General features: G+C 41.5%; 3 protein-coding genes across 21 annotated transcripts in view; 1 reads left to right on the top strand and 2 right to left on the bottom strand.

Moving 5' to 3' along the window:
- LOC110510710 (zinc finger protein 883-like) overlaps window positions 1–24,130 on the bottom strand; it is a 586,683-nt gene that overhangs the window by 72,757 nt on the left and 489,796 nt on the right. The gene's annotated exons all lie outside the window — the stretch shown is intronic.
- Window positions 1–24,130, bottom strand: part of LOC110513970 (gastrula zinc finger protein XlCGF17.1-like) — a 241,069-nt gene that overhangs the window by 36,116 nt on the left and 180,823 nt on the right. For 4 of the 6 annotated variants that reach the window (XM_036951190.1, XM_036951185.1, XM_036951189.1 and 1 more), the window contains exon 2: window positions 1,631–1,881. In XM_036951190.1, the coding sequence (XP_036807085.1) occupies window positions 1,631–1,733 (103 nt within the window). In that variant the 5' untranslated portion in view covers window positions 1,734–1,881. Of the gene's footprint in view, window positions 1–1,630; window positions 1,882–2,755; window positions 2,923–24,130 lie in introns of those variants that run through there. The other 2 variants (XM_036951186.1, XM_036951188.1) reach the window with 2 other exon arrangements.
- LOC110517120 (gastrula zinc finger protein XlCGF17.1) overlaps window positions 14,426–24,130 on the top strand; it is a 422,438-nt gene continuing 412,733 nt past the window's right edge. For 3 of the 9 annotated variants that reach the window (XM_036951134.1, XM_036951137.1, XM_036951138.1), the window contains exons 1-4: window positions 14,637–14,742; window positions 15,682–15,920; window positions 20,374–20,607; window positions 22,210–22,383. In XM_036951134.1, the coding sequence (XP_036807029.1) occupies window positions 15,818–15,920; window positions 20,374–20,607; window positions 22,210–22,383 (511 nt within the window). In that variant the 5' untranslated portion in view covers window positions 14,637–14,742; window positions 15,682–15,817. Of the gene's footprint in view, window positions 14,743–15,681; window positions 15,921–20,373; window positions 20,608–22,209; window positions 22,384–24,130 lie in introns of all 9 variants that reach the window. The other 6 variants (XM_036951155.1, XM_036951151.1, XM_036951143.1 and 3 more) reach the window with 6 other exon arrangements.

The following is a 24,130-nucleotide window of genomic DNA, read 5'->3' as shown; positions in this document are numbered from 1 at the left end:
GACAGACGTGACAGTCTGGAGACGCCGTGGAGAACGTTCTGCTGCCTGCAACATCCTCCAGCATGGCGGTGGGTCAGTCATGGTGTGGGGTGTCATTTCTTTGGGGGGCCACACAGCCCTCCATGTGCTCGCCAGAGGTAGCCTGACTGCCATTAGGTACCGAGATGAGATCCTCAGACCCCTTGTGAGACCATATGCTGGTGCGGTTGGCCCTGGGTTCCTCCTAATGCAAGACAATGCTAGACCTCATGTGGCTGGAGTGTGTCAGCAGTTCCTGCAAGAGGAAGGCATTGATGCTATGGACTGGCCCGCCCGTTCCCCAGACCTGAATCCAATTGAGCACATCTGGGACATCATGTCTCGCTCCATCCACCAACGCCACGTTACACCACAGACTGTCCAGGAGTTGGCGGATGCTTTAGTCCAGGTCTGGGAGGAGATCCCTCAGGAGACCATCCACCACCTCATCAGGAGCATGCCCAGGCATTGTAGGGAGGTCATACAGGCACGTGGAGGCCACACACACACACACTACTGAGCCTCATTTTGACTTGTTTTAAGGACATTACATCAAAGTTGGATCAGCCTGTAGTGTGGTTTTCCACTTTAATTTTGAGTGTTACTCCAAATCCAGACCTCCATGGGTTGATAAATTTGATTTCCATTGATAATTTTTGTGTGATTTTGTTGTCAGCACATTCAACTATGTAAAGAAAAAAAGTATTTAATAAGAATATTTATTTTTCATACAAATCACTGGAAAACAGGTTGTAAAGCAAATGGACCCTGCTGAAAAGAAAATACTATTCTCTCTGTGTTACCAAGTTATCTTTCAAATAGGCCTATTGAGAGAACAGAATTGTTTTACAAAGTAAAGCAAGTTAGGGATAAGCTTTGGGTCGGTGAGTGAGTGAAACTGGAAAGCTTGATTAGGACTCATATTGTACCATGTGTTTCTCCTCACACCTGGCCTAGACTATTGATGGATTCAAGACAAGGTTGTTTTTATTGAACTCGGATTCTAAGTTTGTCAGTGTCAAAGTAGCCTGTCATTTGTGAGGTATTAAAAAACATTGTGCGAAAGTCTCCTGTCATCTAAAATGATGTATAATTGCGTGAAATCTGTTTATAAAAATGCCAACTTCTGCAAGTGTCTCCACATCACTGCTCTATGCCAGTACACACACTTGGATAGACAGAACCTGCTCTATGCCAGTACACACACTTGGATAGACAGAACCTGCTCTATGCCAGTACACACACTTGGATAGACAGAACCTGCTCTATGCCAGTACACAAACTTGGATATACAGAACCTGCTCTATGCCAGTACACACACTTGGATAGACAGAACCTGCTCTATGCCAGTACACAAACTTGGATAGACAGAACCTGCTCTATGCCAGTACACACACTTGGATAGACAGAACCTGCTCTATGCCAGTACACAAACTTGGATAGACAGAACCTGCTCTATGCCAGTACACAAACTTGGATAGACAGAACCTGCTCTATGCCAGTACACAAACTTGGATAGACAGAACCTGCTCTATGCCAGTACACACACTTGGATAGACAGAACCTGCTCTATGCCAGAACACACACTTGGATAGACAGAACCTGCTCTTACCATGACTAACAGATTCCCCAATCTCCTCCTCCTCTTCTTCATCTTTAATGTTGACATTCAGCTCCAATGTTTGACTGCAGTCTTCCAGCTTCACTGATGCCATCTCTGGATCCTGCAGTGTAAACTGGGCTCAATCAGGACCCAATCAGGACCCAGTGACTGTAGGTTTCTACTCAGTGTGGAAGGAGAGAGGCAGGCTGGGTTTGTCCTCACTGTTGATGTTACCGGCCTCAGACTTAATCTGAGTCGGCCTGTAGTAATAAAGAGAAACAGACACTTAGGTTAGTCTTGACAGTTCTGGCACTTTCTTAATTCTCTAAAAATATGGTTTATATTTAGGTTCGGGAGCTCCACAATACTGTTGAGCTAATATTCTATAAGAGTAACAGGAGCTCAAACAGTAGAAATTTGAGGTGCCGGTACTCAGCTCCGGTGAGCTCCTGTCCAAGTCAAGCACTGATCTCATTTCAATAGATCTGGTTGCTAAGCATTGACAACAAAACATGAATTAGTTCACATTAGACAAAGTATACACTTTATATTAGGCTACACAACTCTAAATGCACTTAATCTATAGTAGATTTCCTGAATTCACATAAATGCATAAATTACTCAAACATTTAGTACAAGGTTGTAGTATGTTTCAGGCAGCACTATGTACTATTTTCCTGAATAACCTTGTCTTTGCTGTCTTATTTCAATCAAAAATGAAATGCATTTTCCTACACACCATAGTAACATGTATAGATAGACAGAAACAACAGAATGTCTCTGAATATTAGTACACATGTAGAAAACTGATTACATTAATAATTTAGCGCAACCGTAAAATGGTCCCTCTCTGCTGTAACCTCACTGCCTGCACTGAAGAGCGTTGATGCAGACCGAGTGGGATCCGCCATTTTACCAGCTCGTGAATTTTATACAAAACCAAAAACGACATGTAAAACGAACCCAGAAAGCTACAACAAATTGATCGTTAATGAAATGACCTTAACGAAATGATATACATCCACTCAGACTAACCCACAGTCTCGAACTGTGACTTGTAAAAACCTCATCACGTTATCTCACGCGGTTTGACACAAAAATAACACATAAAACCTTTATCAAACGTGATCATACCTTGACGTACTTGTTACCTAGCATGTTATGACATGTTCTTTCGATATTATAACGTGCTATTACATACCAGTAATCATATATTTGAAACGGACACAGAAGTAGTTATCTCGACTGCACAATTCTGACGTTTCCTTTATTGTGAAGAATGATGTGCGCCTGCGCGGAACTTCCTGTTCCCCCACTACCAGTTTCTAAACCCAGAGACGTAACAACGCGAGACTTCAGAGAACGCTTTTGAATCAGACCAAGCCTGGGTTTGACAAGGCAATGAGAGAAGTGAACAATTCTGATACTTTTGCAGCGGCTAATCCGGATCCTAATAAATAAAAAAAATATTCCGTCGGCACACACTTGAAACATGGCCATTCTTTTATCAATGTCATAACTGCAATGGCTTATTCACAATAGCTCTAACTGCATATGAAACATCCTAGCATCACTGGTAGCCTAGTGGTTATTGCGTTGGGTTGCTGGATCGAAACCCCGAGCTGACAAGATAAAAAATCTGTCGTTCTGTTCCTGAACAAGACAGTTAATCCACTGTTCCTTAGTTGGCCGTCATTGTAAATAAGATTTTTTTTAACTGACTTGCCTAGTTTAAATAAAGTTGTTTTTTTTATCACATGAGTTGGTTTTATATTCAGATATTCATTCGCAAAAAATCAATTTAAATTGCAAAATCAATAACTAATTCATTAATTGTCACAGAAACAAAAATATTATATAAAAGTCTAGCATAAAATCTATCAAATATCATTTAAAACTGTTTAAATCAAGAACTAATTCACCGTTTGTCACAGAAACATCAAAATGTGTATGATTAATTATATTAATGTCTAGTATACTTTTACAACCTTTGCTTTGAGTAGAAATTCCAGTTTTGATTTGATAGAAATACATAAAATATCAAGTATTGCATTTAAAGATAAATAAATCAATAACTCATTCAGTGATTGTCTCAGAAAAAAAATTAGAATATGCATATAAAATAACTTTAAATAAATGTTAATTTCAAGTGCAATTTATTCTATATGAAGTTAGACGATGTCTACATAAAGTTGTACAATGTTTACCATCTTAAACTATATGTCAAATCAATGTTTACAATCTTAAACTGTATGTCAAATCAATATTTTCATTTTAAGTGCAACAGTTCCACATGTTAAAGTAGTTACAAAGCACAACAGTCATTTATTTATACGTCTCTAATTTAACAGCAAAGATGATATGGAGTGGGAGGATGAGGGCCTAGTATGTGAATGGTCTGTAGTGGAAAGACATAGGAAGAACAGAGATAATGATACTGGAAGCAGTGGCGCATGTAGTATAGAAACTCTAAAGAGGCCCACGGTAGGGAGCTAGAGTAATAATGTGTCACAGTGGAAAGTTGGGATGATGTTTGAGGAGACCACAGGGCCTCATTTACACTCTGATGTAAGGTTAACCAAGGCCATAAAAAGAGAGGTGAAGTTAAACTGGGCTTCACCCGTGTAAATGAGAACTTGTTCTCAACTAGCCTACCTGGTTTAAAGGTGATATAAAAAATTGGAAATGGTAGATTGTTAATATATTGTGCTAGTCAGTTTCAGCAAGGGAAGATTCTTCAAATAGAAAATCATAATGGGACGAAGCTCAGAAGCCATGACCCTGGAGCTGATGCTACATTGAAGGGAGTAATAATCTCTGAGGTCCCAATATCTATGTCCATGGATGATATTGTTAAAGAACATGTGAAGGGAGACAGAGTGGTTGAAGCCTAAAGGTTGATCAGTAGGAAAGAGGGTTAAAGAAGTGAAAGCTTATCAGTGCTGTTGAGGTGTTAGAAGGTTTTGATGGAGCTTACATGGTTGGTCCCGTAGTAAGAGGACCTACTGTCAGACTGATGGAGCTTCCATGGCTGGTCCCGTAGTAAGAGGACCTACTGTCAGACTGATGGAGCTTCCATGGCTGGTCCCGTAGTAAGAGGACCTACTGTCAGACTGATGGAGCTTCCATGTTTGGTCCCGTAGTAAGAGGACCTACTGTCAGACTGATGGCGCTTCCATGGCTGGTCCTGTGGTAAGAGGACCTACTGTCAGACTGATGGAGCTTCCATGGCTGGTCCCGTAGTAAGAGGACCTACTGTCAGACTGATGGAGCTTCCATGGTTGGTCCTGTAGTAAGAGGACCTACTGTCAGACTGATGGAGCTTCCATGGCTGGTCCCGTAGTAAGAGGACCTACTGTCAGAACTGGTCTTTCTACTAGTCCTGACATGGTTTCGAGGCCTGTTCAGAAATATTGGAACCATAAATGCACTGTGACAAAGGATACTTTAATAGTGAATAAAATGTACTTCATAGCATTCATTGGTAAGGTTATCAACAACTTGGATTGTGTAAAGCAGAAATACCAGATTTAAAGTTATCTTGTAAACTGCAGCAGAGTTGTTGGGGGTAACAGATGTTACTGTCGGTATGGTTTTTGATAAGCTGGATAACCTAAGGGTGGATTGTCTCAGCATGATATAGACCCCAATGATATAGACCCCAATGACCCCAAGTTTATTGGGGGGTGTGGAATAGTTTTTGGGGGAAGGGGAGGGTGTGGTAGAATTTAATAGGTATTTATTGGTTTATATTCTTAGTATAGAATTAAACGGACATGAACCTTAAAGGTTTGTTTGTGGAGCTCCATGATACCATAGGAGGTCTGCATCAACGGACTTCAGTGCAGGTAGTGCCTCATCAGAGAGAGAACATTTCAGTTGCTCTACAGTTCTGAAGCTGAATTTAATGATTATCAGTTCTTTACATGTGTACTAATATTCAGACACATTCAGTTGTTTCTATATTTATCTATAATTCAGGGTTTTCACACGGGCTTCAAGTAAATAAATATTAGTGCCTGAAAAAGTCCTTGAATTTGACTTGACTCTGTACGAACCCTGTGAGGTTTTCTGTCTATGCTCTGTAACCCACTACTATATCACGTAAGATTGAATTGTTTGAACAGCAGTTGTCTGTGTCTGTGTCTGTGTCTGTGTGTGTGTGTGTGTGTGTGTGTCAAGGACCGAGCAACATGCTGAGACTGCTGCATGTTGCAAAACTGTAGATAACAGCCCGGCAGATGCTTTGTCCTTGTGTTTGTATGTGACAATATTGAGCACATGGTGTGACTTGCTGTATCTTACAAAGTTGTGGTTAATCAGGTATAGGGAGGGGTGGTCATCATGAGGAGGTTTAACTGAGATGGAAAAATACTGAACAACACAATAGCAGGAACTGAGCAACTGTTATAACTAGGCTGCGATACCAGAACAGTAAGGATCTATACATCAATGGAGGGAGGACTCCAAGAAGCACCAAGAGATTAGGACTAGTCTGAGCAAGTCTAAAACCACGCTCAGCCTCTACTGTGATAGGCCAACAGACGGGTTGGAACTGTCTATCACAGTATAAGAACATCTGTTTGCGTACATCCAAACAGTTCTCTGTTTGCCCTGCAGGGTGGGACAGAGAGCCCGTATATACGAAAATTGCATTTACCATTTATTGCTTGAATTTAATTAAAGATAATTAACGACAGATTCTGACTTTTATTCTTCCTGATACCGGATTCGAAAAACGCAACTCTAACATGGTGACCCGACGTGATCCGGTTAAAGACCCCACTGGACATTGGTGTGCCACCCGATTGGCCAATACTGTCGTCGGACGGTGTTTCTCACAAAAAGACCGGTCTACTAAAAAGGTAAGCAGATACCTATTGTAATAACTGAAATTCTGCATATTGGCATTATCCAAATTTATTTTGTGAGAATACCTGTCTGACGTAAGTAACCAAATTATAACACATTTACATTGATAAAAACAAGTCACTGGAGATACGCAGTGGTAAATGCAATGTTGACTGGCCACATATTCTATGACATAACGAACTAATGTAATGTACTAGGTGAGATGCCAAGTGTGAATGTTTAAAGGGCGAGATGCCCTATTTTTAAAGTATGACTGAGGGTGGGAATTGATGTAACAGTGAATGAAGTGTATTACGTTCATATGGTGTAAATTGAAGCTTACTGGCGTGAATTAAGATTTGTAGGGTGTACGTTGAAGCTTACTGGCGTGAATGACGATTTGTGAGACTCAAATCGTGTGCATGAAATACGCTTGATATTCAGTCGGGGACTAATATCGGTATGAATGAGGTCGGGGACCTTCAGATGAGATGTCTGAGTTGTATTAATTTGAGCCTGCCAAGCGAGTGTGGGACATTAGTTATTTCAGTTGGAGCTGGTACATTAGTTATTTCAGTTGGAGCTGGTACATTAGTTATTTCAGTTGGAGCTGGTACATTAGTTATTTCAGTTGGAGCTGGTACATTAGTTATTTCAGTTGGAGCTGGTACATTAGTTATTTCAGTTGGAGCTGGTACATTAGTTATTTCAGTTGGAGCTGGGACATTAGTTATTTCAGTTGGAGCTGGTACATTAGTTATTTCAGTTGGAGCTGGTACATTAGTTATTTCAGTTGGAGCTGGTACATTAGTTATTTCAGTTGGAGCTGGTACATTAGTCATTTCAGTTGGAGCTGGTACATTAGTTATTTCAGTTGGAGCTGGTACATTAGTTATTTCAGTTGGAGCTGGTACATTAGTTATTTCAGTTGGAGCTGGTACATTAGTTATTTCAGTTGGAGCTGGTACATTAGTTATTTCAGTTGGAGCTGGTACATTAGTCATTTCAGTTGGAGCTGGTACATTAGTAATTTCAGTTGGAGCTGGTACATTAGTTATTTCAGTTGGAGCTGGTACATTAGTTATTTCAGTTGGAGCTGGTACATTAGTTATTTCAGTTGGAGCTGGTACATTCGTTATTTCAGTTGGAGCTGGTACATTAGTTATTTCAGTTGGAGCTGGTACATTAGTTATTTCAGTTGGAGCTGGTAGATTAGTTATTTCAGTTGGAGCTGGTACATTAGTTATTTCAGTTGGAGCTGGTACATTAGTTATTTCAGTTGGAGCTGGTACATTAGTTATTTCAGTTGGAGCTGGTACATTAGTTATTTCAGTTGGAGCTGGTACATTAGTTATTTCAGTTGGAGCTGGTACATTAGTTATTTCAGTTGGAGCTGGTACATTAGTCATTTCAGTTGGAGCTGGTACATTAGTTATTTCAGTTGGAGCTGGTACATTAGTTATTTCAGTTGGAGCTGGTACATTAGTTATTTCAGTTGGAGCTGGTACATTAGTTATTTCAGTTGGAGCTGGTACATTAGTTATTTCAGTTGGAGCTGGTACATTAGTTATTTCAGTTGGAGCTGGTACATTAGTTATTTCAGTTGGAGCTGGTACATTAGTTATTTCAGTTGGAGCTGGTACATTAGTTATTTCAGTTGGAGCTGGTACATTCGTTATTTCAGTTGGAGCTGGTACATTAGTTATTTCAGTTGGAGCTGGTACATTAGTTATTTCAGTTGGAGCTGGTAGATTAGTTATTTCAGTTGGAGCTGGTACATTAGTTATTTCAGTTGGAGCTGGTACATTAGTTATTTCAGTTGGAGCTGGTACATTAGTTATTTCAGTTGGAGCTGGTACATTAGTTATTTCAGTTGGAGCTGGTACATTAGTTATTTCAGTTGGAGCTGGTACATTAGTTATTTCAGTTGGAGCTGGTACATTAGTCATTTCAGTTGGAGCTGGTACATTAGTTATTTCAGTTGGAGCTGGTACATTAGTTATTTCAGTTGGAGCTGGTACATTAGTTATTTCAGTTGGAGCTGGTACATTAGTTATTTCAGTTGGAGCTGGTACATTAGTTATTTAAGTTGGAGCTGGTACATTAGTTATTTCAGTTGGAGCTGGTACATTAGTCATTTCAGTTGGAGCTGGTACATTAGTTATTTCAGTTGGAGCTGGTACATTAGTTATTTCAGTTGGAGCTGGTACATTAGTTATTTCAGTTGGAGCTGGTACATTAGTTATTTCAGTTGGAGCTGGTACATTAGTTATTTCAGTTGGAGCTGGTACATTAGTTATTTCAGTTGGAGCTGGTACATTAGTCATTTCAGTTGGAGCTGGTACATTAGTTATTTCAGTTGGAGCTGGTACATTAGTTATTTCAGTTGGAGCTGGTACATTAGTTATTTCAGTTGGAGCTGGTACATGAGTTATTTCAGTTGGAGCTGGTACATTAGTTATTTCAGTTGGAGCTGGTACATTAGTCATTTCAGTTGGAGCTGGTACATTAGTCATTTCAGTTGGAGCTGGTACATTAGTTATTTCAGTTGGAGCTGGTACATTAGTTATTTCAGTTGGAGCTGGTACATTAGTTATTTCAGTTGGAGCTGGTACATTAGTTATTTCAGTTGGAGCTGGTACATTAGTTATTTCAGTTGGAGCTGGTACATTAGTTATTTCAGTTGGAGCTGGTACATTAGTTATTTCAGTTGGAGCTGGTACATTAGTTATTTCAGTTGGAGCTGGTACATTAGTTATTTCAGTTGGAGCTGGTACATTAGTTATTTCAGTTGGAGCTGGTACATTAGTTATTTCAGTTGGAGCTGGTACATTAGTTATTTCAGTTGGAGCTGGTACATTAGTTATTTCAGTTGGAGCTGGTACCGGTGAGAATGTTTAAAAAGTCGCGGGCTTGCAGATGAGATGTTTGCACAGAGTTATATCATTGAATATTGAGGGGGTGTGCATGACTATTGGAAAAAGTGTTAAACTCTATTAACGTAAAATTCTGTGTGTAGATTTATATTATGACGTTTGAACCATACTAATATTGTAGAATTACATAATCAACATCTGAACATACGTTAAACATTAATTGAGCCACTGAGTAATAGATAAGATATACACTAGGTACGGAGACGAGGCGACGGGTGTGGTCGACGTAAGAGCGAATAAACGTATAGCAGATAACAAACCGACAACACCCCACCATGGAATGCTTAACTATTGAAAAAGTATCGAAAACATTGAAATCCACCTTGAAAGTGAATGGTGGTAAAGAAGGCATGGAATGGAAGCAGCGGGGTGAAACGATGTATAAAGAATGGATTGAGGAAGGCTATATCTTCTCCCCCACCGGGCTCCCTGCAGAGGGCGAGCCGGGTCGCATCCTAGACTCGCTCAAACGGAAAGTGCATAAGACAAGCACCGAATGGAAGCAGGGGGGAACCAAATAAAGGGAAGATAAGAGATGCAATGGAAAAGGCCAAACTGAAGGAGAAAATTGGGTTGGCAATGCTGGAGAAGCTGCGGGAAATGTGCAGCGAGTCTACACCATCCACACCCAAGCCCAGCTCCACGGGGAGATTATATCCCCAACTACCCACAGCCCCTGAGCCCCCATCCTATGAAGGGTCGGAGTTGATGGCCCCAGTACTGGATGTAACAACAATTATAACAAGAGACCAGAAGGGCATCACGACCAAGCTTGGGTCCCTTTGGCTCAAGACCGAGGGCCGGAAATTGATGCGCTACTAACAGCATCCCGCTCCCTGAGAGATGGGATAACGGAGCTGAGCAGAATACAGAGAGAGGAAAAAGGGAGGGAGTGCACAAGCGAACAACACAGTATGGAGGGCAGCCATGGGAATGGATGCTCGGGAAGCGCAGAGATGGACAGAGAAAGTGTAAACGACAGGGGTCAGGTATGGACAGAAGACAGCCTGACCCAGACACGAGAGAAAGAGAGAGAACGAAGGAGAGTATGGGAGGAGCTACAGCTGAGGCGCATGAAGCAAACTCTAGATAGAATGGAAGAGGAACATAGACTGAATGAGGAAGTGAGAAAGCAGCAAGGAGGAACAGGTGGCAATGGGGGACACTGGGTAGCCTAGTGGTTAGAGTGTTGGACACTCTAACCGGAAGGTTGCGAGTTCAAACCCCCGAGCTGACAAGGTACAAATCTGTCGTTCTGCCCCTGAACAGGCAGTTAACCCACTGTTCCCAGGCCGTCATTGAAAATAAGAATTTGTTCTTAACTGACTTGCCTGGTTAAATAAAGGTAAAATAAAAAAATAAAACAAAATTACACAATTATTATGATGTGTTACAGATGTGGAGGAAATGGCCACTATGCCAGGAACTGTGGACGACCCCTGCATATCAACAAGGCCTAACAAGGGGCAGGGGATATTCTGGGCCCCCACGGGGACGCAGTAACTGGGCACCACGTGGGCGGGGAAATTGGGGCGGATATGGAGGTGGTCACCAGCCTCAACAGCCATACTACCAGCAGCAGCCATCTGGTCCCGGTATGCCTGCTGGGGCAACAACTTCCTAATCCAAGCTTGATCCCAAGTATGGCCTGGCTAGGCCAAGAAACCAGACCTCATCAATGAAGCTGCCCAGAGACCCCAGTTAACGTAAATAACACCACCAACTACACATTTCCGCCTAGTGAGGAACCAGTAGTTAAAATTGCATGATTGGGGGTAAACAGCAGAGTATGTTGATTGACACAGGATGCACGTGGTCTTCTGTGCAAGCATCATACCCCCTTACCACCAAGACGCAAGCTTTCTCAGGGGTCTCGGAAAATATTATGAGAAAGCCATTTACCGTGCCACTGGATGTGTACTGGGATGACCTGAAAGTCACCCATCAATTCCTATACAACCTGGAATGTTCCATCGGTTTGATGGGAAGGGACCTACTCTCTAAACTTGGCTGTAGCATATGCTGCAATGGACAGGGTATGCATGTCACAAACCAGCCAAACTAATGCCGATGCTGATGACCGAAAAGCTTGACCCTCCCCGAATGTTGTATTTGGGGGATACAGAAGAACCGGAAGAGAAATCACATATATACTGGCTCAGGCTCCTGGATTGTGACCCAGACACTCCACGTGTCTGTCGTACTTTCCAGAGGTGGAAACCATGGATACAAACACTGAATGCTTACTACCCACCGGACGACCCACCACATGTTACCATGAACTACTCCAAGGAAAAGGAAGAGATATATGAAGAAGCATGGTATGAAGACATGACCGAGAGACGACCTATTGTACATAGCAGTCCCTTATATGTGCTCAGAGGGCGTGGCAACAAGCTGCATTACTACAGTGCACAACTGGACAACATTGAATGTGGCCAAACTGATTGCGCGAGACACATTGCTGCCCTGTCTAAGGCAATAGGGAAAACAGCTCATATCGTTATGAGACATCCTCTGGAAATCAACACAGATCACGGGGTGACCGCCTTTATTGGCTCCAAACTGTTCACCCTATGGAGCAAGAGGAAGTCGAACATCACAAAAAACGATCACGGCCAAGCACTTCACCTATGTGACAGAAGTAAACAACATGACGGATGGGATGGGAAACGGAGAACCGCACATTTGTGAAGTAAGGGCAACAAAACAAGTAAAGGTCAGGATGGACCTCGAATGTCCAGTTGGAAGGACGGTTGTTGTTACAGGTCACAGACACCAGGAGAAGGTAACATAGCAGCATATGCAGTGGTGAAGCAAGGAGGAGGGACAGGAACACACAAGGTGGTAGAAGCAAAGAGATTGGACCCATCTGAGGCCTCAGCCCAGCTGGCTGAACTCCGAACACTAAGAAGAGCTCTGGAACTGAGCAAAGGGAAAAGAGTGAACATCTACACAGATTCTGCATAAGCACATGGCATTGCACATATAGATGGCCCACAATGGATGAGGAGGGGCTACCTGTCCAGCTCAAACGAACCCATAAAACACAAACAGGAAGTGCAACGACTAATTGAAGCAATACAGCTGCCAAGGAATGTGGCCATCGTGAAATGTAAAGGGCACAGTAAAGAGGGCACCAGTGTGAGACGAGGCAACGACAGGGCAGACCAAGCAGCCAAAGAAGCTGGAGGTTACACGGCACAACAGATGGTGCAGAGAACTGGAGAAACGCAAGATGAACTAACTATGGACACAGTCAGGCAGCTGCAAGAGGCCCCGGATGTATATGAGCAGACCGTTTGGAACAGGCATGGAGCCAGAAGAGACCATCAAGGGAGTTTATGGCTCTTGGACATAATTATAGTTTGGACCAAGTGGAGAAAGTGGAATTGAGGCAGGACAGATTATGGGGAGCGGGGAACAAACTCGAGTGAGGAAGAAGGCCAGGTTCAGGATTCCGCTTTAAATATTGGCTGTGAAAGTTTCGAATTGGCTACTTTTGATTGAGATGTCCTTATATAGGTTAATTAAGGTTTTTAGAAATTGCCACCACATGTTACCCGTTACAACCATCAAATATGTTAACCCTGCTTTCCCGCATTACTATCTAGTTAGCAAATAAGTTAGTGTTAACGTTAGCTAGCTAGCATGCAGGTATCCAACCAGAGTTTATTATGTTAGCCTAGAGAAAATAATATAAAATATCAATATCAAATTAGAAACGTTTTCAGAAATGTTGATGTTTACAATTATCATTGTGTTGCCGTCATGAGGAACAAATGTCGGGTGAATGACTTGCTCTTTCGTTCTGCTTCTCCCAGTTTTGAGGCATGACGGTTATAAATTGTAATCAATTCCATTGTGAGATTGTAAACTAATGATTTGAAATTACAGGTCATTCTGTCTATATCAGAACATCTAACAAGATATTATATTTTTAAAATGTATTTTAAATCAATATTTCATGATATTGTGTATATAAAAAAGATAATCAAACTTATACTATATGCAATATAGTTGTATTCGTGTATCTAATGCATTTCAATGAGTACAAGCTGATCAGCCTGACCTTCAGCTAGATTTTGATCAAAACAGACGGACAATTTTGGGCTAAATAAAGTCAATGATGGATGGACCTGATAGAGCCGAAATTCACCGTCCGTGGACGTCGCCACTGGTGCCATGGCAAAGCCACGGTGAAATTCCCCTTTAACCTGAAGTTTTGGGCTTTTTTCAATGCAGGATTCAGTCTGGTTTTGGGGAGGGAAATATGGCGAAGCGGAAGTGCTGTTCAAGTCTGATATCTCCCAGTTGAGTAAAGTTGGTCAGAAGGAATGGAAGACCGAGACGACGAAAAATGGAGCAAACCGACCAAAGGTTGTAAGCGAACATTGGTTTCTTTTGGAGCGCGATTCATCAAAAATTATGTATTTTTGGGTGATCATTTGAGGTCAGGAAGATGGTAAAGGAGGCATGGTGAAAGGTAGAGTCTGTCAGAGTGACCAGTAATGGTTTTGTTTTGATTATCATGCGTCTCAGAAGAGTAGGAGAGAGCATTGTTTTTCGGAGCAGGGCACCGATAAAATGTGTTATATCTGGAGTTTCGTTGAAAGAGTGAAGAGTGTCTGCCTACTCATGTGATGCTGCAATATGTAAGATACGCGAATAAACCACTGCAGTTATGAAATTGGTAAAAGAATGGCCATATTTAAAGTGTGTCGACGGAATATTTTTGGTATTTATTAGGATCTCCATTAGCCGCTGCAACCAACTCATGTGATAAAAAAAACAACTTTATTTAAACTAGGCAAGTCAGTTAAAAAAAAATCTTATTTACAATGACGGCCAACTAAGGAACAGTGGATTAACTGTCTTGTTCAGGAACAGAACGACAGATTTTTTATCTTGTCAGCTCGGGGTTTCGATCCAGCAACCCAACGCAATAACCACTAGGCTACCAGTGATGCTAGGATGTTTCATATGCAGTTAGAGCTATTGTGAATAAGCCATTGCAGTTATGACATTGATAAACGAATGGCCATGTTTCAAGTGTGTGCCGACGGAATATTTTTGGTATTTATTAGGATCCCCATTAGCCGCTGCAAAAGTATCAGAATTGTTCACTTCTCTCATTGACTTGTCAAACCCATGCTTGGTCCGCTTCACAAGCGTTCTCTGAAGTCTCGCGTTGTTACGTCTCTGGGTTTAGAAACTGGTAGTGGGGAACAGGAAGTTCCGCGCAGGCGCGCATCATTCTTCAGAATAAAGGATACGTCAGAATTGTGCAGTCGAGACGACAACTTCTGTGTCCGTGTCTATGTATTACTACTGGTATGTAATAGCACGTTATAATATCTAAAGAACATGTCATAACATGCTAGGTAACGAATACGTCAAGTTATTATCACGTTTGATAACGGTTTTATGTGCTATTTGTATGTCAAAACGCGTGAGTGAACGTGATCACTTTTTTTTTTACAAATCACATAGTGACTTTGGGTTAGTCTGAGTGGATGTATATCATTTTGTCAAGGTCATTTCATTAAGGATCAATTTATTTGAGATTTCTGGGTTCGTTTTACATGTCGTTTTTGGTTTTGTGTCAAATTCACGAAATTGTAAAATGGCGGTTCCCCCTCGGTCTGCATCAACGCACTTCGGTGCAGCAGAGATGGACCATTTGACCGTTGCACTACTGTTTTGGAGCTGAATGTAATGATTATCAGTTTTCTACATGTGTACTAATATTCAGAGATATTCAGTTGTTTCTGTCTATCTATAAATGGTACTATGGTGTGAACGGAAATACTATTGGTTTTTGATATGAATAATACAGTGAAGACCAGGTTATTCAGGAAAATAGTACATAGTGCTGCCTAAAACACTGCAAACTTGTACTGAATGGTTTTTGAGGCATTTATGTGAATTCAGGAAATCTACTATAGATTAACTGCATTTACAGTTTGTAGCCTAATTTAAAGTGTATACTTTGTCTAATGTGAATTAATTAATGTTTTGTCAATGCTTAGCTACCTCATCTATTGAAATGAGATCAGTGCTTGTCTTGGACAGGAGCTCACCGGAGCTGATTACCGTCACCTCAAATGTTTACTGTTTGAGCTCATGTTCCTCTTATAGAATATTAGCTCAACAGTATTGTGGAGCTCCTGCACCTAAAATAAACCATATTTTTAGAGAATAAAATAAGTCTTGACAGTTCTGGCACTAACTTTTGTGTCCGTTTCTCTTTATTACTACTGGCTGACTCAGATTAAGTCTGAGGCCAGTAATATCAACAGTGAGGACAAACCCAACCTGCCTCTCTCCTTCCACACTGAGTCCAAACCTACAGTCACTGGGTCCAGATTGTGACAGTGGAGCCCAGTTTGCACTGCAGGATCCAGAGATGGCATCAGTGAAGCTGGAAGACTGCAGTCAAACACTGGAGCTGAATGTCATCATTAAAGATGAAGAAGAGGAGGAGGAGATTGGAATATCTGTTTCTCATGGTAAGAGCAGGTTCTGTCTAACTAAGTTGGTGTTTTTCATTCCAACTTCCCACTGTGCAGGAAAAGTTGCTGTAGAACTGTTTCATTTTATTTCACCTTTATTTAACCAGGTGGGCTAGGTGAGAACAAGTTCTCATTTACAACTGCGACCTGGCCAAGATAAAGCAAAGCAGTGCGACACAAACACAGAGTTACACATGGGATAAACAAACGTACAGTCAATAACACAATAGAAAAATCTATATGCAGTGTGTGAAAATGTAGTAAGATTAGGGAGGTAAGGAAATAAATAGGCCATAGTGGCGAAATAATTACAATTTAGTATTAACACTAGAGGGATGGATGTGCAAGTAGAGATACTGGGGTGCAAAAGAGCAAAAATAAATAGCAATATGGGGATGAGGTAGTTGGGGTGGGCTATTTACAGATGGGCTGTGTACAGGTGCAGTGATCGGTAAGCTGCTCTGACAGCTGATGCTTAAAGTTAGTGAGGGAGATATGTCTCCAGCTAAAGTGATTTTTGCCATTTGTTCCAGTCATTGGCAGCAGAGAACTGGAAGAACATGTGGCCAAATGAGGACTTGGCTTTGGGGATGACCAGTGAAATATACCTGCTGGATCGCTTGCTACGGGTGGGTGTTGCTATGGTGACCAGTGAGCTGAGATAAGGCGGGGCTTTACCTAGCAAAGACGTATTGATGACCTGGAGCCAGTGGGTTTTGTGACCAATATGAAGCAAGGGCCCAGCCAACAAGAGCGTACAGGTCGCAGTGGTGGGTAGTATATGGGGCTTTGGTGACAAAACAGACGAGACTGTGATAGACTACATCCAATTTGCTGAGTAGAGTGTTCAAGGCTATTTTGTAAATGACGTCGCCAAAGTCAAGGATCGGTAGGATAGTCAGTTTTACGAGGGTATGTTCGGCAGCATGAATGAAGGAGGCTTTGTTGCGAAATAGGAGCCGATTCTAGATTTAATTTTGGTTTGGAGATGCTTAATGTGAGTCTAGAAGGAGAGTTTACAGTCTAACCAGACACCTAGGTATTTGTAGGTATAGAGTAGTGATGCTAGTCGGGCGGGCGGGTGCGGTCAGCGATCGGTTGAAGAGCATGCATTTAGTTTTTACTAGCATTTAAGAGCAGTTGGAGGCCTTGGAAGGAGTGTTGTATGGCATTTAAGCTCATCTGGAGGTTTGTTAACACAGTGTCCAAAGTATACAGAATGGTGTTGTCTGCGTAGAGAATCACCAGCAGCAAGAGCTACATCATTGATATATACAGAGAAAAGAGTCGGCCTGAGAATTTAACCCTGTGGCACCCTCATAGAGACTGCCAGAGGTCCAGACAACAGGCCCTCCAATTTGACATTGAAAGCCTTGGCCAGATCGATGAAGATGGCTGCACAGTACTGTCTGTTATCGATGGTGGTTATGATATCGTTCAGGACTTTGAGCGTGGCTGAGGTGCACCCATGACCAACTCGGAAACCAGATTGCATAGCAGAGAAGGTAACTTGGCTTTCGAAGACTTTAGAAAGGCAGGGCAGGATTTCATGATGAACTGTTTCAATTAGAAGGTAGATGTTATTTCATGCTATTGAGACTTGGTGGTTTGACACCAGTATTGTCAGCATTTGTTTTATTCACTGGGCTACCTGGAGTGCTCAGAGAGTAGACTAAAGAAGTGAAGTAGACAAACTGCCAGTGTTTTAAAGTTCTATGAAGTGAGTCTGTGTAGTTTCTAACCCTTGTGATAGTGAGTGGAGGATGATATGGCTCATAATTTTCATGACTTATGAGATAGTTTTAGAATAGTTTTATTCCCCTTTTGTATTGCACAGCCTACTGATATGAATACATACAGTACCAGCCTACTCATATGTATGCATACACATTCGGAAAGTATTCAGACCCCTTGACTTTTTCCACATTTTGTTACGTTACAGCCTTATTGTAAAATGGATTAAATGAAAAACGTTCCTCATCAATCTACCCACAATACCCCATAATGACAAAGCAAACGCAGTGTTTTAGAAATGTTTAAACATTTATAAAAAACGTAAAACAAATGCCTTATTTACATAAGTATTCAGACCCTTTGCTATGAGACTCGACATTGAGCATCTTGTTTCCATTGATCATCCTTGAGATATTTCTTCAACTTGATTGTTGTCAACCTGTGGTAAATTCAATTGATTGGACATGATTTGGAAATGCACACACCTGCCTATATAAGGTTCCACATTTGACAGTGGGTTTCAGAGCAAAAACCAAGCCATGAGGTCGAAGGAATTGTTCGTAGATCTCCATGAAAGGAAAAATTCTCAAGCTGGTTAAATGGCGGCACGGTCTGCGTCAACGGATTTCAGTGCAGACAGTGTGGATGCAGCAGAGGGAGACAATTTTACAGTTGCACTACTGTTTTGAAACCAAATGTAATGATTATATTTTCTACATGTGTAATAATATTGACACATTCAGTTTGTGTTGATCTATAAACATTACTATGGTGTGAACAGGAAATACAATTGTTTTTTGAAGTAAAACCGTGAATAAAGGTTATTAATGAAAATAGCACATAGTGCTGCCTAAAACAAACCGTAACCTTGTACTAAATGGTTTTTGAGTAATTTATGCATTTATCTACGACAGGTTAAGTTTTAGCTCAAAAGTATTGTGGAGCTCCTGCACCTACAGTGGGGAGAACAAGTATTTGATACACTGCCGATTTGCAGGTTTTCCTACTTACAAAGCATGTAGAGGTCTGTAATTTTTATCATAGGTACACTTCAACTGTGAGAGATGGAATCTAAAACAAAAATCCAGAAAATCACATTGTATGATTTTTAAGTAATTATTTTGCATTTTATTGCATGACATAAGTATTTGATCACCTACCAACCAGTAAGAATTCCGGCTCTCACAGACCTGTTAGTTTTTCTTTAAGAAGCCCTCCTGTTCTCCACTCATTACCTGTATTAACTGCACCTGTTTGAACTCGTTACCTGTATAAAAGACACCTGTCCACATACTCAATCAAACAGACTCCAACCTCTCCACAATGGCCAAGACCAGAGAGCTGTGTAAGGACATCAGGGATACAATTGTAGACCTGCACAGGGCTGGGATGGGCTACAGGACAATAAGCAAGCAGCTTGGTGAGAAGACAACAACTGTTGGCGCAATTATTCAAAATTGGAAGAAGTTCAAGATGACGGTCAATCACCCTCGGTCTGGGGCTCCATGCAAGATCTCACCTCGTGGGGCATCAATGATCATGAGGAAGGTGAGGGATCAGCCCAGAACTACACGGCAGGACCTGGTCAAAGTCCTGAAGAGAGCTGGGACCACAGTCTCCAAGAAAACCATTAGTAACACACTACGCCGTCATGGATTAAAATCCTGCTCAAGCTAGCACATCTCCAGGCCCATCTGAAGTTTGCCAATGACCATCTGGATGATCCAGAGGAGGAATGGGAGAAGGTCATGTGGTCTGATGAGACAAAAATAGAGCTCTTTGGTCTAAACTCCACTCTCTGTGTTTGGAGGAAGAAGAAGGATGAGTACAACCCCAAGAACACCATCCCAACCATGAAGCATGGAGGTGGAAACATCATTCTTTGGGGATACTTTTCTGCAAAGGGGACAGGACGACTGCACCGTATTGAGGGGAGGATGGATGGGGCCATGTATCGCGAGATTTGGCCAACAACCTCCTTCCCTCAGTAAGAGCATTGAAGATGGGTCGTGGCTGGGTCTTCCAGCATGACAACGACCCAAAACACACAGCCAGGGCAACTAAGGAGTGGCTTCGTAAGAAGCATCTCAAGGTCCTGGAGTGGCCTAGCCAGTCTCAAGACCTGAACCCAATAGACAATCTTTGGAGGGAGCTGAAAGTCCGTATTGCCCAGTGACAGCCCCGAAACCTGAAGGATCTGGAGAAGGTCTGTATGGAGGAGTGGGCCAAAATCCCTGCTGCAGTGTGTGCAAACCTGGTCAAGAACTACAGGAAACGTATGATCTCTGTTATTGCAAACAAATGTTTCTGTACCAAATATTAAGTTCTGCTTTTCTGATGTATCAAATACTTATGTCATGCAATAAAATGCAAATGAATTACTTAAAAATCATACAATGTGATTTTCTGGATTTTTGTTTTAGATTCCGTCTCTCACAGTTGAAGTGTACCTATGATTTAAAAAAATTACAGACCTCTACATGCTTTCTAAGTAGGAAAACCTGCAAAATCGGCAGTGTATCAAATACTCCCCACTGTAAATATAAACAGTACCGGCACCCAAAATGAGTATCGGCAACTATTTCAGTCCAAGTGAATTGAATTAGATAATTGAACAAGAAAAAATATAATATATTTAATAGAGAATAAAGAAAGTTCAGTTCTGTCAAGAAAATTACTTTTTTGTCTGCTTCTCTTAAACTACTTGCTGACTCAGGTATGAGGCCGGTAACATCAATAGTGAGGACAAACCCAGCCTGCCTCTCTCCTTCCACACTGAGTCCAAACCTACAGTCACTGGGTCCTGATTGTGACAGTGGAGCCCAGTTTGCTCTGCAGGATCCAGAGATGGCATCAGTGAAGCTGGAAGACTGCAGTCAAACACTGGAGCTGAATGTCAACATTAAAGATGAAGAAGAGGAGGAGGAGATTGGGACATCTGTTTCTCATGGTAAGAGCAGGTTCTAACTAACTAAGTTTGTTTTTCATTCCAACTTCCCACTGTTTATGAAAAGTTGCTGTAGAACTGTTTCATGATGAACTGTTTCAATGAGAAGGTAGATGTTATTTCATGGTACTCAGACTTGCCTGGTTTGACACCAGTATTGCCAGCATTTGTTTTATTCACTGGTCTATCTGGAGTGATCAGAGAGTAGACTAAAGAAGTGAAGTAGACAAACTGCCAGTGTTTTAAAGTTCTATGAAATTAGTGTGTGTAGTTTCTAACCCTTGTGATAGTGAGTGGAGGATGATATGAAATGAGTCTGTAGTTACTAACCCTTGTGATAGTGAGTGGTCGAGGATATGAAATTAGTCTGTGTAGTTACTAACCCTTGTGATAGTGAGTGGAGGATGATATGGCTCATCTTTTTGACTTATGGGATAGTTTTAGATTAGTTTTATTCTCCTTTTGTATTGAGCAGCCTACTGATATGAATTACGTACAGGTAGCCTAGTGGTTGGAGAGATGGGCCAGTAATCTAAAGGTTGCTGGAACGAATCCCTGAGCTGACAAGTTCAAAATAAACTCGGCAAAAAAATAAACGACCTCTCACTGTCAACTGCGTTTTATTTTCAGCAAACTTAATGTGTAAATATTTGTATGAACATAATAAGATTCAACAACTGAGACAAAAACTTAAGAAGTTCCACAGACATGTGACAAACAGAAATGGAATAATGTGTCCCTGAACAAAGGGGGGTCAAAATCAAAAGTAACAGTCAGTATCTGATGTGGCCACCAGCTGCATTAAGTACTACAGTGCATCTCCTCCTCATGGACTGTATCAGATTTGCCAGTTCTTGCTGTGAGATGTTACCCCACTCTTCCACCAAGGCACCTGCAAGATCCTGGACATTTCCTGGGGGAATGGCCCTATCCCTCACCCTCCGATCCTACAAGTCCCAGACCTGCTCAATGGGATTGAGATCCGGGCTCTTCGTTGGCCATGGCAAAACACTGACATTCCTGTCTAGCAGGTGTGATGTTCGGATGTATCGATCCTGTTCAGGTGTTGTGGTCTATTCCAAAGGCCAAAATCAACATCCTGACGAATTCTACAGATTTTCATGCAGTTCTACATCATTTTGGATGACTGGAGACGTTGGCAGAATCATTTTTAATACCTCACAGATGACCAAAATGACAGACTACTTTGACACGGATAAACTGAGAATCTGAGGTCAATATAAACAACCTTGTCTATAATCCATCAATTTATTTGTTTAATTTTTATTTCAACTTTATTTAACCAGGTAGGCTAGTTGAGAACACCTTTATTTAACCAGGTAGGCTAGTTGAGAACAAGTTTTCATTTACAACTGCGACCTGGCCAAGATAAAGCATAGCAGTGCAACAGAAACAACACAGTCAATAACACAATAGAAAACAAAGTCTATATACAGTGTGTGCAAATGGCATGAGGAGGTATGGCAATAAATAGGCCATAGTAGCAAAGTGATTACAATTTAGCAGATGAACACTGGAGTGATAGATGAGTAGATGATGATGAGCAGATGAGGACAAACCCAGCCTGCTTCTCTCCTTCCACAGTGAGCCCAAACCTACAGTCACTGGGTCCTGATTGTGACAGTGGAGCCCAGTTTGTACCGCAGGATCCAGAGATGGCATCAGTGAAGCTGGAAGACTGCAGTCAAACACTGGAGCTGAATGTCAACATTAAAGATGAAGAAGAGGAGGAGAAGATTGGGAAATCTGTTTCTCATGGTAAGACCAGGTTCTATCTAAATTTGTTGTTCCTTTCAACTTCCCACTGTGCATGAAAAGTTGCAGTAGAACTGTTTCATGATGAACTGTTTCAATGAGAAGGTAGATATTATTTCATGCTACTCAGACTTGCATACCAGCATTGCCAGCATGTGTTTAATTCACTGGGCTATCCTGAGTGATCAGAGAGTAGAATAAAGAAGTGAAGTAGACACGCTGCCAGTATTTTAAAGTTCTACAAAATTAGTATTTAAAAAAATATTTTACCTTTTATCTAGGCAAGTCAGTTAAGAACAAATTATTATTTACATTGACGGCCTACCTCCCGGGCCAAACCCGGACGATGCTGGTCCAATTGATCGCCACCCTATGGGACTCCTAATCACGGTCGGATGTGATAAAGCCTGGTTACTAACCCTTAGATAGTGAGTGGAGGATGATATGGCTTTTACCCACTTTTAGAATAGTTTTATTCCCCTTTTCTATTGTACAGCCTACTGATATGAATACATATGTTACCAGCCTACTGATATGAATACATATGTTACCAGCCTACTGATATGAATACATACAGTACCAGCCTACTGATATGGATACATATGTTACCAGCCTGCTGATATGAATACATGTCACCCGGTACAGCCAGAAGAGGACTGGCCACCCATTTGAGCCTGGTTCCTCTTTACGTTTCTTCCTTGGTTCCTTCTTGCTGTGGAGTTTTTCGTGGCCACTTTGCTGCTACATTTGCATTGCTTGCTCTTTGTGGTTTTAAGCTGGCTTTCTGTTTCTGTAAAGCACTTTGTGACAACTGCTGATGTAAAAAGGGCTTCATAAAATACATTTGATTGACATGTATATCACACCAACTGACTGTTTCTTCTGATGTTGTTCACACAGGAGACCATGTTGAGACATTCTCTACATCCAGAGAGCAACAGCAGAAAGATCACAGAGCTAAGAGGTCTCACCCCTGCCCACATTGTGAGGAAATATTCCCATTTCTATCAAAGCTAAAAGTACACCTAAAAATACACAGAGGAGAGAATCAATATTCCTATACTGACGGTGGGAAGAATTTCACAACATCCAAGACTGTGACAGTTCATCAGAGAGTGCATACAGGAGAGAAGCTGTTCTCCTGCTCTGACTGTGTAAAATGCTTCACAACATCAGCTAGACTAAAAGTTCATCAGAGAACACACACAGGAGAGAAGCCTTACTCCTGCTCTGACTGTGCGGCGAGTTTCTCTCTACTGTGCAACTTAAAACGTCATGAACGTATACACACAGGAGAGAAGCTTTACTCCTGCTCTGACTGTGCGGCGAGTTTCTCTCTACTGTGCAACTTAAAACGACATGAACGTATACACACAGGAGAGAAGCCTTATTCCTGCTCTGATTGTGGAAACAGTTATTCTCTACTGGGCCACTTAAAAAGACACCAACATATACATACAGGAGAGAAGCCTTACTCCTGCTCTGACTGTGGAAAGAGTTTCTCTCGACTGGGCCACTTAAAAACACATAAACATATACATACAGGAGAGAAGCCTTACTCCTGCTCTGACTGTGTAAAATGCTTCATAACATCATCTGAGCTAAAAGTTCATAAGAAAACACACACAGGAGAGAAGCCTTACTCCTGCTCTTATTGTGTAAAATGCTTCACAACATCAACTAGGCTAAAAGTTCATAAGAGAACACACACAGGAGAGAAGCCTTACATCTGTTCTAACTGTGCGGCAAG

The sequence above is a fragment of the Oncorhynchus mykiss genome, chromosome 18, assembly GCF_013265735.2.
Source record: "Oncorhynchus mykiss isolate Arlee chromosome 18, USDA_OmykA_1.1, whole genome shotgun sequence".
NCBI lineage: Eukaryota > Metazoa > Chordata > Actinopteri > Salmoniformes > Salmonidae > Oncorhynchus > Oncorhynchus mykiss.
This window is presented reverse-complemented; position numbering and strand designations above follow the sequence as displayed.